Source organism: Thermobia domestica, chromosome 5, assembly GCF_964235325.1.
Source record: "Thermobia domestica chromosome 5, izTheDome1.hap1.1, whole genome shotgun sequence".
NCBI lineage: Eukaryota > Metazoa > Arthropoda > Insecta > Zygentoma > Lepismatidae > Thermobia > Thermobia domestica.
Genome location: NC_137458.1, coordinates 114,798,045 through 114,814,400, shown reverse-complemented (window position 1 = coordinate 114,814,400; position 16,356 = coordinate 114,798,045). Strand labels below are relative to the sequence as shown.

The 16,356-nt window shown below is 34.8% G+C and overlaps 1 protein-coding gene across 2 annotated transcripts in view; it reads right to left on the bottom strand.

Annotated features, from left to right (window-relative positions):
• Nucleotides 1-12,992: 12,992 nt before the first annotated feature.
• The window catches only part of Lrr47 (Leucine-rich repeat 47), a 57,902-nt gene continuing 54,538 nt past the window's right edge, over nucleotides 12,993-16,356 (bottom strand). For both annotated transcript variants that reach the window (XM_081758931.1, XM_081758930.1), the window contains exon 7: nucleotides 12,993-13,268. In XM_081758931.1, the coding sequence (XP_081615057.1) occupies nucleotides 13,043-13,268 (226 nt within the window). In that variant the 3' untranslated portion in view covers nucleotides 12,993-13,042. The remainder of the gene's footprint in view (nucleotides 13,269-16,356) is intronic.

The window sequence follows — 16,356 nt, the reverse complement described above, 5'->3', positions numbered from 1 at the left end:
CTATTTGTAAGTAAGCATCTCTTATTTTAGTATGACTTTCAACATTGAAGCAAATCAGAATGCAGACTGATTTTGCTTTTTTTTTCTTTGTCGAAAAGAAAGAAGACAACCAGATAAGGGACAGAGGTTAAAAGGAACGTTCAGATGCTGAGATGCATGCACCTTACAGATTTCGATTAATTAGATCTTGCTGTACTACAAACAAAAAGGAGCCTGAAGATTTTTGCTTGGAACGCAGACTATTGCAACATATAATACGATATTCTGCAGTTGGTAACTTTGTTGTCGAGATATGCTTCGGTAGTAGTTTCACTTGCGGCCACTATTAACTCACCGTTTGTCGACCTATAGCAGTATTACTCTGTGTGTGTGTGTGGGGGAGCGCTAGGGGGGCCAAGATTTTGAGCAAGGGGGCCTGGCCCCCCAGGCCCACCCTTAGCTCTGCCACTGATCAATCAACGCAGCGTAAACGAGGAATAACTGCAGTTCATCGTAATCCTTCCAAAGCATACAAATTACTAAAAAAGCAAAAGAAGATAATAACTAAGCTGAAGAAGAAAGTGGAAAAGTACAAGCTTCATAAAACGCTCCAGCTTCAGAAAAACATAAAAAAGCTCCAATATCTCCCGCATCTTCTAAAAAAGTGAATCAACTTCTAAAAGGCGTTGGAGTGTCGACACCCGTTAAGACAGTTGCTGTTGGGTTACATTCTGGAGGAACAATTTGAACAAGTGAAATATTTCGTTCCTCAAAGTAAAAATAGACAAATAACAAGTTCAGCTATCGGAAACGATTTAATAAGAAAATGCCGGCTTCAACGCCGGGTTCAAAAGATTTCTTCATACAGGTTAAATCCCATGTTGAAAGTAAGAGGTAAAAATATTATCTTAAACTACCAGCGCAAGAAAAGGTGTCACATTTCCGAACCAATAAGGAAAACAGTATAGAGATTCTTTAAAGATGAGTGTTAGTCGCATGACAGCAGAGAAAAAGGACTTTGTTAAGAAACATACAATAACGAAACAAAGAAGAATTCTACGCGACAATGAAAAAAACTTATTTACTCGATTTCGTAGTGAAAATTCAAATATAAATATTTCATATGCGAGTTTCTGGAGGCTGAAACCATTTTGGGTTACACCACCACGATATGAAGATAGGGAAACTTGTATGTGCGTAAAACATAGTAATATTGAGTTTGTAGTAGAAGCATTAAGGAAGGAGTATGTAATTAAAGAAACCACACTAAATGAAGTGATTAATGCAACTGTTTGTTCAGCCGCAAATGAACAGTGTATGTTCGGTAAATGTCTTCAATGTCACCACAAGCAAGTCAAATATCAATACGAAGCAAGACAAAGAAATTCAATACTCAAGATGGGAATACGTTACGGAAACGAAAATTATAAAAGGAACAACAAAGAAGATTAGAAAGGTAGTGAAACAAAAGAAATCATGTGCCATAAGTGAACTAATTAAAATATTCGAAATAGACACTGTCGATGTTAAAAAGCATATTTTCCAAATGAATCATCAAGCTAGAATATTCAAAGCCCGAAAATCAAATCTAACAAAGAACGAACTTGTTTTACACGTGGATGTTGTTGATGGGGTTGGGGGATCGGTTAAAAGTATTGCTGACAGTATTGTGTTGCATAGAAATGATGTTTGTGATGCCAGGGATTTTGTTCGTCTGTTTGAAGAGTTAAGTGCAGTTGAAATTTTGTGTGTTCCAGATTCAAGCTTCCATGAAACTAAAAGTCTTCTGGCTGGAACCAATGCACCAGTAATTCCGTCTATTGCAAATGCTCATCAAATAGTGTGTACTGAAAAAACTCTCAGAATAAGACGATTATCTTGCTTTTTATGACCACCACAGGATCAACTAATTAAAATATTCGAAACAGACTTTGTCGATGTTGAAAAGCATATTTTCCAAATGAATCATCAAGCTAGAGTATTCAAAGCCCGAAAATCAAATCTAAAAAAGAACGAACTTGTTTTACAGTGGACTTTGCAGAGAACTATGTAACTAAATATTCAGAACAAATTCAAGCAACTCATCACGGAGCATCAAGAAAACAAATTTCACTGCATACTGTGATATTATATTACGTATCAGAAGAGAACATTGTTTCTTCCAAATCATTTGGCAATTTCAGATATACTGGACCATCAAGCTCATAGCGTATGGGCTCACTTGAAGCCTGTTTTGGCAATAATAGGAGATAACTTTCCTGAAACTAGTACAATAGCACATGGGCTCACTTGAAGCCTGTTTTGGCAATAATAGGAGATAATTTTCCTTAAACTAGTAGAATAGATTTTTCAGTGACTGTCCTTCTTCACAATATCGTAACAAAAATAATATTGCGTTAATGAAAAATATACCGACAATATTTCCGAAAGTTCACCAAATGTCATGGAATTATTCTGAGGTAGGACATGGGAAAGGAGCTGTTGATAGGGTTGGGGGATTGGTTAAAAGTATTGCTGACAGTTTTGTGTTGCATGGAAATGATGTTTGTGATGCCAGGGATTTTGTTCGTCTGTTTTAAAAGTCAAGTGCAGTTGAAATTTTATATGTTCCAGATTCAAGCTTCCATGAAACTTGAACCGGTACTTGGCTGGAACCGATGTACCAGTAATTCCGTCTATTGCAAATGCTCATCAAATAGTGTGTACTGAAAAAACTCTCAGAATAAGACGATTATCTTGCTTTTTATGTCCACCACATGATGAACTAATTAAAATATTCGAAACAGACTTTGTCGATGTTGAAAAGCATATTTTCCAAATGAATCATCAAGCTAGAGTATTCAAAGCCCGAAAACCAAATCTAAAAACGAACGAACTTGTTTTACACGTGGACTTTGCAGAGAACTATGTAACTAAATATTCAGAACAAATTCAAGCAACACATTACGGAGCATCAAGAAAACAAATTTCACTGCATACTGTGATATTATATTACGTATCAGAAGAGAACATTGTTTCTTCCAAATCATTTGGCAGTTTCAGATATACTGGACCATCAAGCTCATAGCGTATGGGTTCACTTGAAGCCTGTTTTGGCAATAATAGGAGATAACTTTCCTGAAACTAGTAGAATAGATTTTTTCAGTGATAGTCCTTCTTCACAATATCGTAACAAAAATAATATTGCGTTAATGAAAAACAAAGTACCGACAATATTTCCGAAAGTTCACCAAATGTCATGGAATTATTCTGAGGTAGGACATGGGAAAGGAGCTGTTGATGGGGTTGGGAGATTGGTTAAAAGTACTGCTGACAGTTTTGTATTGCATGGAAATGATGTTTGTGATGCCAGGGATTTTGTTCGTCTGTTTGAAGAGTCAAGTGCAGTTGAAATTTTATATGTTCCAGATTCAAGCTTCCATGAAACTTGAACCGGTACTGGCTGGAACCGATGCACCAGTAATTCCGTCTCTTGCAAATGCTCATCAAATAGTGTGTACTGAAAAAACTCTCAGAACAAGACGATTATCTTGCTTTTTGTGTCCACCACATGAAATATGTATCCACTATCATCCTGCAACTGTTCACGATGTCTCTAAAAGGGGCAAGATACCTTACACGAAAAGCCTTAAGAATATTTCAACTAAGAAACGCCTTCACGTTCATGAAGTTTATACTTCAGAATCTGATTCTGATGACGTAATTGTGAATGTGAAAAAACAACTTTATATTCCTGTTAAGAGGTTTACAGATGTAAATGTAGGTAATTGTGTTATTGTAGGATTTGATGTAAAAAAGACAGGAAAGCAAAACTAATTGGGTATATGTACAAGTATTCCTGAAGGAGATGATGTTGAGGTTCAATTCTTAAATCAAACACGTGAGGGAAGCTCTTTGTTTACCCTGAATGAGCAAAATGTTTCTTTCTTTGTAAGCATAAATCAAATAGTGGACATTGTTCAAGAATGTAAAATTGAAAAAAAGAGGTAAACGGAGGTTTTTAGTTTCAGAAGATGTGGCGAGAAATCTGTTGTAAAGCAACTTGATGTATTTAGTAAAGACTTTTCATTTAGCTCCTTGAAAGGCTGTCGTATTTTAACAAACAATGTTTGTGAATTTTTCCAAAATTACTTAAGAATTTTGATTTCCTTGTTCATACTAAGGTAAACTTTGTATGAGAGTAACATTTAAGTTTTACTTTGAATATATCTCCTGAAAAATACTTATTGAAACTGATCTGGTACAAATCTACCAGTTTCCTATATTTGAAATATTACAAACTTTTAAGATAGTTCAGTTTCATGATTAAAAATGATTTTGTTTTAAAGAAAAGTACTTAGAATGTGTTTCTCAATCTTATGCTACTGTATGTAAAAGTATGCCTTATCTAAAACAATAACTACTTTCTGGAAGTACATTAAAACGTTATTGGTATAATGTATTACTCTTATTATTGCTGTTATTCCTATATAATTCTACATGTATTACGAAAAATAGGCATTGATGTAATGGTGTTCAAGTTAATGTATTGCTCTGGCTTCAGTTTGGAAAAAAAAAATCGAATAAAATGTTAAGTTGATACATATTTATTTGTCTGAAGTTTCAAATATCCATTTGGCCACAGCATCGTCATTTCGGTCACGAGTGATAACAAGTCTGTAGATACCGTAAAAATTATTTTTTAATGTTAAAATCTTGTGATTGTATGGAAATAAATCTATGTTTTACTTCAATGGTATTATATAAATGAAAAGCTAAAGATTTTAAAATATATTCGAAATTATGTGTGTGCAAAAATAGAAAATAATAACAAATGATGAAGTTTTAATATATTATTTAGTTTACAAATTTCAATTTAATTTATCTTAATCTTATATGAAAGTTTTTAAAATAAGGAGCGTCGAATGAACTTGATTCTGTCTATTTAAAACATTAATTTCAGGTTTTAAAAATTCATTAAAAACGTGACCGAGATGACGTAGAGCAACACTTTCAATTAGTTATTTTATCATAATTTAGAAAAAAAAATGACCAATCAGCGCGGCCACTTCTGTGATGAATGCGAGAAACCTGCCAGAGGTAGTTCCTGGTTTAAAAAATAGCAAAGGAAGAGTTTCATTCTCGCGAACAATATAACTCGAATTTATACCACTTCGTGAAATCGACCCATATATATATAAACATCAAGCGAATATGTAGATTCAACAATTTAATTAACCACTAGAATGTTCTGTCACACATACACACAAAGTTATTTCATAAATCCCACATTACTATGAGGTCTAGGGCAATACTTACGAAGATTTTTCTCCTTCTTTTCATGGGAAGATTTACCTCCCGAAATGTGTCGGCTGATTTTTTTGACACCCGATATATCATGCCTATTTACAGTCTGATGATATGCTCGTAGTTACACCAAAAGATTAATGTTTAATTTTCCACAATTTAAACAAAACGAAACGAAACAAACAAATACTAAATATTAAAAGATTGTTTTGAGTGTTCATATACTACGGTCGTTCAAGGTTGACCGGCGTTTTCGTACGTAAATTATCGATGAATAGCCGGACCATGATGAAACTTGCGGGTGACGTAATGTATTCCTTCTCGAGTAACTAGCACCTGGCATGACGTATTTGGCGCATGCTCAGCAGTTACAGCGAACATGGCGGCAAGCAGTGTGTCTGTGGAGCAGCGGTGTGTAATCAAATTTCTTGTGAAGGAGAAAGTTAAAACAGCTGAAATTTTCAGATTGCAAGCACAGTATGGTGAACAAACGATGTCACGGACAAAAGTGTACGAATCGTGTGAACAGTTTCGCCAAGGACGGGAGCTGGCGACAAATGAAGCGCACGGACACATTCGCCCGACTGCAGTCACACCAGTGAATATCGCACGTGTTGAGCAAATGATTCTTGAGAACCGGCGAGTAACAGTGCGGGATATTGCTGCCGAGGTGAATATCAGTGTCGGGTGCGTTGAAACAATTACTCACGGCCACTTACGCTTCTGCAAAATCTGTGCAAGGTGGGTTCCCGCCAGCTGATATTTGATCAGAAGTGGACACGCATGGCGGTCTCTGAACAGCTTCTGAATTAGTTTCGAGCCTAAGGTGATAATTATTGCAAACCATCATCACGTGTGATGAAACATGCACCCCTTAAAGACTATCTGAGAGGGACGAAATTCACGAAAGATGACGCACTGCGGAACAATGTCCTCCAGTGGCTACGACAACATCTAAGTTATTTCTAGTCCAAAGGAATCGGGGAGCTGCCACAACGATTGCAACAATGCCTCGACGCGCATAGAGAATACTTTGAAAAGCTCACATAGTTTGGTGCTTCTTGTGCAGTCTGTTTCCTCTGAAGAAATAAACGTCCCGGTCAACCTTGAACGACCCTTGTACCTAACTTTATCATATGCACAGATAAAAAATAAAAAAAAGAAAGAAAAAAAGAAAAGAAAGTAAGTAAGTAAGTAAGTACATACATACATTCATTCATTCATTCATACATACATACATACACACATACACACACACACACACTCACACTCACTCACTCACTCTCTTTGACTGATCCATACACCAAAAAATCCTGTTACGTGAGTTTTGAATAGGCCTTTTCAAGTTCGTTGTCAATATCACTTTTAGCTTTCCTTGCATCATCTTCTATCTTAGCCTTTTTACTTTCTAGCTCTTTGATTAACAACTTTATTCTTTTCCTGTTCATATCTTTTTCATCTTCACGTTCCTTCTTTCTTTTCTCATCCAAAGCAGCTTGATAATTATGTCTTATCAGAACGGGCAGCATTCAGAAGAGATTTTGTGATTTTTACGTTGCTGACTTCCTCATTGTATCTGATAGTGTCATACTCCGTGCAACAGAAGTAGATTTTGCCATGTTCTCAACAATGCACTCTGTATTTACGGAAAGCCTCTTCCCACATTTACATTTCCGTGAGAGTATTAGTGTAGAATGGAGAAACTTCACCAAGGCATCTGTCTCACCTTTGTGAGCAGAAATGACATTAGACCACAACCTGTCAAGTCTGTGAACTTTTCATCAAGAGATTCAAGACGCGTTCTGAGCCTCAACCGGAAATGCAGTGTTTGTAAAAAATTCTAAAATATTAATAAAGCTTCAAATTTGTAACTTAGTTTGTTTTTTTAAAATTCAAGGATCTATAGATAAATTCACGCACTTTTCCAGGCTTTTTCAAGGCCTTAAAAATCCACGCATAATTCCCGCTTTCCCGAAATTCCCGACACGTGGCCACCCTGTCATTCCGATGAAAGTAGAATTGTTCAAACGATGGAAAAGTTCCATGTTTTCTTGGAAGACTTATCTAAATCCAATCTTCATGCACTTGCAACAATGGACATGACAACGTCCGACAAATTAGGTCAAGATAAAATGTTAGAAAAAGACTAATATTACCAAAAGAAAAATCCTCTCGCGAGTTTCTATTCTCCACTAAAGAAGACCAAATCACTAACGTTTGCTTCTCTTTATAACGTTAAACAACGTAAAATTAAGAACGTTGTCTTAAAAAATAGATAGAAGTATTTTGCATTGCTTAATTATGGCGTATTGAGCAGAAGTGTAGTGGATCTGAATAAAATATTATAACATGAATTATTGCCAGTGCTTATTTCCATCGCAGAATTAAATGAAAATAAGGCAGCTCTTGCAGATATATAAACAAGTTATACAACCTGCTTGCCAAATGTGATTTAGAACGCAACTTGTGTCTTATGGTCTAACTTCTTTGATAAGTATACGGAAATCGAGTACTGCCAAAACTACTGTACTTTTTTTCTAAGTTCAACCCCATCGGCACAGTTTCGACAGAATTGACATTGCATTTGACCGTTATAGATCACAATTCATAAAAGAAAGAGGGATATTCCATGTGAAACCAACCAATGAAATGACAAAATCTGACCTGACCATCTTATATTTTTGTAAAAATTGGTGCACATCTTTTTTACAGTGAGAGATGAAAAAATCCTAAATATTACCTCTCTCCTCCTGAGTGTCCCCATACAGGGTGTTCAAAAATTTCAGAAAAGGGCATTTTTTCCGTTACAGTGATAATCAAAAATTGTCTTAAAATGGTTAATATGTGCACTAGAGACACGGAACAAACACCATTGAAAAGCTTAAAGATTGCTCTACAAGTTCTGCTGTATTGAAAAAACCCGTACAATAAAAAATAATACTTCAAAAATTTAAAGTAAAATTTGAATTTTGCACAGAAATGTCTCTGTGAATTAGTTTATAATTGTCCAGATTGTAGTCTCATATGTGTACTAAAGCACTACGAAATTGCACTTGGGGCACTCAATGGGATCCGATTCAAAATTCAACATAAACCAAACATTGCAAGATATTGATCATGTGAATATCTGGGTTCAGATCGATAACTATTTGCCTGTAGCTATTTACCTGCAGCATCAAAGGAATTTATATTCAATTTCAATTGTTTCTTGATGTATTCATTTAAATTTACAGAACTATTCACCTTTCGAGCTATTTAGACGGGTATTACGTTTCCGAACAGTACTCAATACAGGTCATTGTACTTGTTAGTTAGTATGGAGTATGGATGTTTCTAAGTTTAAATTGTCAACATTGATACATGTTATTTTCATTCCTTTGTTTCAGGATTGCTGTTACAGACATATGAAAGTGCATCATTGAAATAGAAAAAAAGAATTTACTGACTAATTGATTGTACTGAAAATGTGTAAACTGATTGTGAACAGTGCCATAGTGTTTCATAACACATTTGATACAAATATTGTGAAAGGAAGGGAATCCTCCCTTTCATAGTAAGTTCTTTTTCCTGTTTCAATGGAAGACGGAAAACTTGGGCCAAGATTATTGTCCTTACCTTCAATACCAATTTCCTGTATAGAAATAATTGCATATAGCTGTTCTACTGGATGTAAATCTAATAGTTGCAGTGCAAGAAAGGAAAATTGAAGTGTACTTCAATATGTAAATGTAGATTTACTGAAAGTGATTGTATGAATGATTAAGTAGATCTTCGAGCATTAAATTAATTTGTAACGGTAGTTATAGATTGAAAGTGTTAAGGCGTAATGGAATGTTTGTGCATTAAATAACTTATTAACAGTCAATGGCTGTAACAGTTTTTATCTTCATAATCTAAAATATACCTGCAGTATATCTACTCTGAAAATTTTGCATATTGAAAAACCTTATTCCTATACTAATTACAATGTAAAGAATAACTACATAATTAACGTAATAACGTTGTTTTGGATAAATCGTAAGTAATTAAGTTCTTCATATGCACACAGAATAAAATTTCACATTTTAGCCGCCATCTTGTTTTTCTCACCACATCATGAAAACGAGCGTGGTAAACAACATATTCCAGTTGAATACACCAAAATCTATTTAAAAAAGCACTTTACCTGCTTTTCATCATAAATGCCTCCTATTTCCAACTTTCCACAAAATAGCACTAGTCTATTTATGCCCCTTAACACTAGAACGGCGATGTTTTTGATACTCCCTAGAACGGCGGGAGTGGGTCAAAAATGACCCATTCCAATTTTATTAAATATTTGTATTCTAAACCACTAACATTTATTGCATAATAAAACGTGACTTTCATTCAATAAAACAAAAAACTTCTTTGAACTCTAGCTTAACATTTATTGATCAATGTGTTTTTTGCCAATAATACAAATTTAAGAAACATGCTATTTTCTATGAATATAATATTATTAGAATGATATTATTGAATGTATTATATACAATGTCAGTTTATTATATAGTAATGTTATATATCATTCTAATTCCTACATAGTTATTATTCTTAGATAGTTTGTTCAAGCGCATGACCTAACTGAACTAAACTAACCTAATCTGCACACATCTAAACTTGCAGTCTTACACAGAACAAAGTTCAGTCACTCCTCTACAAGGAGAAGGGTGATACAAAAACATTGTTCACAAATAAAAACGTGACGTATTACACAAAAAAATATTTTACTAATATGGTTGTAATACACATCTATACATTTCTATAACTTTCCTCTCCCTATTTAGCATTTGTGGAAACACATAACCTAAAGTAGCATACACAGTCGTAAACTTGCAGTAGTTCAAACCAGAAAAAATCAGCATTTAGTGATTGTTTTATAAATAGGATATGCTAGGTTCTAATCATGAAAACTCTGACATGAAAAGAATGGTAAACTACCTGTTCTTTCGAACAACTCCGTTAGAGATTCTACTTCTTTGGTTGAAATATAATTTATCGAAACATACAAGAAAGTAAGTGGTCTCCCATTTAGACCTCTAAATTTTTTGGTTTCGGTAGCTTCGAAATTTCGTGTTACGCCACAGGCTAGTAGTCTAAGAATTCTTGGCAGTGCCGGAAATTGAACTCGGGATCCCTCAATCCGTACTCAGCCACGTTCACCACTAGACCAGCGGGGCGGTCATATAGTGGCGATCACAGTGAGAACTTCGGCTTTCTTCTCCCAACCCGTCTGGTATATAAGAACCTTGTCCCAACCCGTCTGGTCAGCGTGGGAGCAGTAGACCAAGTCCTCCCTCCGGGGAGAGGCCTCATCCAATAGTGGGTCGAATATGGCTGTGGTTTATTTATTATTATTTATTTGTGCTATAAACGTTTTCTCATGAAACATTTCAACATAGTGATACCAGAAAAAAAAACACTAGCTATATATTTTCACAATAGCATGCAAATTGCTTGCAATTTTTGTGTTAAAATGATTGAAATTAGTATGAATATTTTGTTACGATGTAAGACATATAATTTGTGTTTAACAATAATAATAATAATAATAATAATAATAATAATAATAATAATAATAATAATAATAGTCACCTATTTTACGACGCTTATTTCCAGAAGTATGTCACTCTTATTTCTTCCTCTTTCAATATTTCATCCGAACATATTCGTTGTTATTCGGCAGGTACTCTTCATCTGAAGAAATATCAAGGCATTCAGCGTCAGAGTCGGCCTCACTTATGTCATTGAAATTTGCAAGTATTTCGTCCAGTGTCATCAGTTTCTTGCTCATAATGAGTGTTTGAAATAGCACATCAGTCCGAAAATAATGAGATTCTCCTAATCAACAGACTTTCTAAAGTATTACTAACTCCAACTAAACTGACAAAATTGCTGAGAAGCTGGTCTTGAACACGAGGTGGATTGGGAGAATATTATGAGAAAGAGTAGATAAAGATGCTAGCCAGCAGTGTTGCTACAATGCAACAAAATATCACTAACAAAAGAGTTGGGTCAAAATTGACCCACGCCGCCGTTCTAGTATAATTGTTTATTATTTCGAAAGGCAAAGTGTGGATAAGAGTGATACTTAGTACAAATATTTCTTCAAGAGAACGAGTAAAAGTCACAAAAATTCGACCCGATTCGTAAGAAAATAGAAAAGTTGTTAAAACGTAAATTTCGAAATGGGTCAAAAATGACCCAGCCGCCGTTCTAGTGTTAATTCAACTCTTTGCTTGGATATCACTTTATTAAGCCCTCTCCTTCGTGACTCCTCTGCTATTAACAAGAAATTTGTATCAATTATCTACGGCTATATTTTGACATGTTTGCTTGTGCGTTTCCCGCTATAGTAGTGAACGATAATTACATTTCCTTCATAGCAATTGGTTCTTTTAATGTGTCATGTCTATCAAGGCAGTTTTTCTCATCATACTTCGAACGATTTCAAAGGCATAAAAAAACATTTGAAACAAAAGAATCTTATTTTCCTTTATGATAACACTAGTCAACAAGTTTAAACATTTTGTCTGCCACATTGACGACAGTAGGTCATTTTAACTAAATCGGCCCTCCCTGAACATGAGAATGGCAATAAAAAGTTTCTAACACAAAATGTTTTTGTTTGACAGAAGCGAGTTGGATTGAAGCAAAAACTACAAATTAATTAATTTTCTTAATACACAATTTTAATTATGTCACTACTATACTTATATGCAGAATCTGATTAGAAAATTCATTCATTTTGCAGATAACACAGAATGTTTTTTTTAAAAAAAATAATGTTGCTTTTGCAAAATTAGACTTAGACTTGAATACGACTCAATAAATATCTCTATTTTTGACAGTTCCTTAAATTTGATTTATAGTGCAGGAACATATGTAGTAATATCCTAGTTATTTCCTTTTACGCGTCATACACTGTCAGAATCATCATCATAATTTCAGTACATAGATCTAACACACATTTTATCATCAACTATTATTTATTTAACAATCACCAGATACAGCTCAGAGGGCATTTTACACTGGATATCTAACAACAACAATAACAATGGAAAGAATTTGGGAAGTTATCGGCCAGGGTCTGTTTAAGTAGGTACCATTCCGGCATTTGACTAATAGGACATGAAAACCCTAGTCAGGATGGTCGGCAGCGAGAATCGAACCCGCGGCCTCCGGAATACGAAGCAAACGCTCTACCACTTGAGCTACTTCGCTCGCTTCGATCTTAATAAATCCGACAATGCAATGAATAACTATCTTTTCATCTTCATCTATTATCACACTGACACTAAAGCACAAGTTCTTATGGGCCAATTAAATCTGAACTAACATTTTCACAAACCAAACATCCTAACATGTAAGAGGTCCAATTTTGTCATAAACTCATGGTAAAGATTTCAGTGACACTACGTTTATCATTTCTTGACTCATAAATGATCTTAAACTCGCTAGAGAATTCTTAATAAATACAAATAACGCAGCGATGAACAATGTCTTCCATTGGAAACACTATAGACAATGATCTCCAATATGTAACTTTAGCCATTTCTTTCTTTAAGTGAATAAAAAAAAAGTGTGAAGTTCTCAAGACTTTGATGGAGGCGAGAGCTTTTGCAGTAAAGGTATAGCAATAAGTTTATGATAGAATTGATGATCGATAATCAGTTCCGCAATATCTCTGAAATAAACACTAATCAACATAGTATTATAAAATTTATTTATTTACATGAAAGACTAATTCATACATCACTTATTGGAACCTGTAAGCACATCTGAAGCTACATGCATAATTTACAGCTATTGTCCTTCGCATGCCGCCATCTGTGATTAAAGTATGAGCAATCGTATTGAGCTCCAAAGAATTCTTCACTTCACGATATCCATGTTTGAAACAAGGCTTCCCACATAAACAATACTCAGCCGAATCCAAATACTGTAATAATGTTCGAGGAAGCATTTCTGGAGTAAGCGAGATCCTGTGGTTAACAAGAAAGATGGTCACCAAATTATAGAAAAACATTACACTTACATCAGAAATACTTTTTCTCCTTTCTTTGTTAGTAAGCAGTCAAAAAGTTAAGTATTAAAAGTCTACTTTTGTATAGTTTAATATACCTAGGAACTTACAGCAAGCTCTCTAAAAGTACTGGAAGGTTTAAGTAATGCTTTCGGGTCTCATTCTGAGTGAAGAGAAAATCCCAACCTACACTTCCTCGTGGGAGAATGTGGGCAACGTAGGTGGCATACCTACCTACCAGGTACAAACGGCCTTCTCGGAGAAGGGAGAGGGATAAGCGAGTAGAGCTCAGGAGACCACTTTCTTGTTCTTAGAAGGGAAAATGTCCTAAGAGGTGAATGAACCACAATATGGCGGCAGCTCTGTTATTCCGTGGGGTGCAATATCCTGGTTTTTAGTGGTTCCTAAGATGACGCTTACTTATCACATCACTGTCCGTGGTTATATTGCCATTTTAGGGGACCATGTGCACCCTATAATCCAGATGTTGTTTCGAGACAATGTCGCCATATCCCAGGATGATAATGCACCCATTTACACAGTTGGAACTGTTTCGGCGTGATTTGAGAAATCTCAAAATGAAGTTGAACACCTCTTCTGGCCTGTCCAATACCCGGACCTGAACATAATTAAACATCTGTGGTCGTTTTGGAGACATGAATCTGGTACAGATTTCCGCCTCCATCCTTTCCCACAGAATGAAATTATGCTTTGCACATGGAGTGGTCTAATATTCCACTTGCTAACATTCAGAACCTCTGTGACTTCATTCCATGTCGCATAAGAGCTATTCTGAGAGCGAAAAGTGGTTCAATGCCACAGTGATCTGGTAAGCAGCTTTTTTTCTTTTTCTTTTAAGGTTTTTGTTAAATTGAACGTTTACAGAACGTTTCAATTATTCAATATTTACAGGGAGATCATTAGCAAGGTAAGGTATGCGGGTGACACAGTTACTATAGCTAGAACCAAGGAAAAACTATAGAAGATGGATAGAATAATTGTTATAGAACAAAGAAAGCTTGAAGAGTTCGATTATGTCAAATATATGGGAAATATTTTGACGAGAGACGCTTACATCTACCAAAGAGATCAAGAATGCCGTAGCCAAAGATACATTTAACAATAAAATACTACTCTCAACTTTCAGGTTTAACATGGAACTAAGGAAGCAGCTGAGCTGATCAAGTGCCATAAATGGAGTATGTGATTGTATGATATGGAAGTTAGACAGGTTACGGTATTGAAGGAAGGTAGAGAAGATAAAATAGACAGAGAGAGTAACAAACGAAGATATTTTACAACGGTTAGAAGGAAAAGGACGCTTTTAACCAGGATCCTTCGTAAGAATGCCAATTGGAATAAACACATCTTGTGAAGAAATTGCCTTATCCATAACGCCATAGATGAAAAGATGGAAGCTGAAGATCAAAAAACGTGTAAGAAAATTTCCAGACACTAACCTAAAGAGTCAAAAAAGCAAAATTCTGATAGTTCCAGGACCTGGCAACAGACAGAATACTTAATACGAACAATAGTAATTACAGCAAATAGTTAAGGTTCATAATAATACGCTTACTTAAAATATCAGTAACTTCTGCCAGGAATCTGGCTTGCCCATACTAAAGAGCTAGAATGAGTATCGAAGAAATACATATGATTGACATATGCAAGTGAAAATCTGCAATATGAAATCATAATAGTTAAATTTTTTTATATACAGAGAAGACTATTTATATTGAAACGCACTTGTGATTTTTAATAAAGTAATACATAAAATTCAATGCAATTTTGTAACATACAAATATCAACAGGGGACATTGATATACTTTGCAATACTACCTGATTGGCAGTGTAGGTAATCCAACAAAGTTATTTAATATATATATATTTAAATGGGACCACATCAACCTATTATTTGTGTCAAATCTACAATGTTAAACAGAAACTTACATTATTATTCACAATTGGAAACTAAGGAAGCCATAGCACCACAAACACCCGCAAACACCTAAATTTTGGAGGTCTCTACAACAGTAATAATGCAAGTAAGACGGACATGTCAATATACATTGGAAGCAACTTAGCGTCGAATACTATGTCCACGATATGACATATTTCTAAGAAGTAGGAACAAAGTTATAAGGGATTGAAAATTTTACTTTTTACAAAAGGTTTTATTTCGAAAAAAGAAAAAAAAAAGCTTAGATAAGTAATACTTTTAATCACATAGATGGTCTCAAATAAACGTAGAGATCATCATACCGTTTCAGATACAAAAAAGAGTTGAGATTGCTACTGCTTAAAATGACGTAGTTACGGAAAATTGCTTTAAAAATGTTGCTTTCGTCTGCTTCTGTAACATTACAACAATAGGTTTTAGTAGTTGTAATTACAAGTTCTCGCAATTTCATAATTGTAAGCAGTGCTGTAAATATTATAATGTTCATCATATCCCCAGAACGGTTTGAGACGCCACATTCTGTCTACATTAAGGAATTCAAGATGCTATTTATTGCTCAACTGATTTCAGTCAAGAACCTAACCACAAATTGTTGCACAACACACCTTGATATAACTTAATGCATCTGTAACTTATTATTCTATATTGTGTTGCATGATCTCTAAATCTCAAATAACCTTATTACTTCAAAATTATAGAGAACGACTACTTTCTTTCCCTGACATTAAAGAACATCTCAGTAATTTTCGCGACATTAAAGAACTTTTCATTAATTTCTTTGATTTTTTCTAACAAAAATCAGACTCCCTTACATTTCCTGATTTTCCAGGTCTGTGGAACCCTAGAAAAGCAAAATTTTGAATTCCTTTGATTACTACTCATCAGAAGGAGATCATATCATGGTCATAGTATTTGTTACTTAAGTACTTCCGATGAGCATTGACACATTTGCGTTATTACTACTGCAGAAGCGTCCAAAATTCGGACGTTTACGAACGTTTGTGATGTTGTAACGTTCTCAGTTTGTAAACTGGTTAATAAATGTGATACCGTAAGTTTCAGTTTAACATGCAGATTTGAAATATAA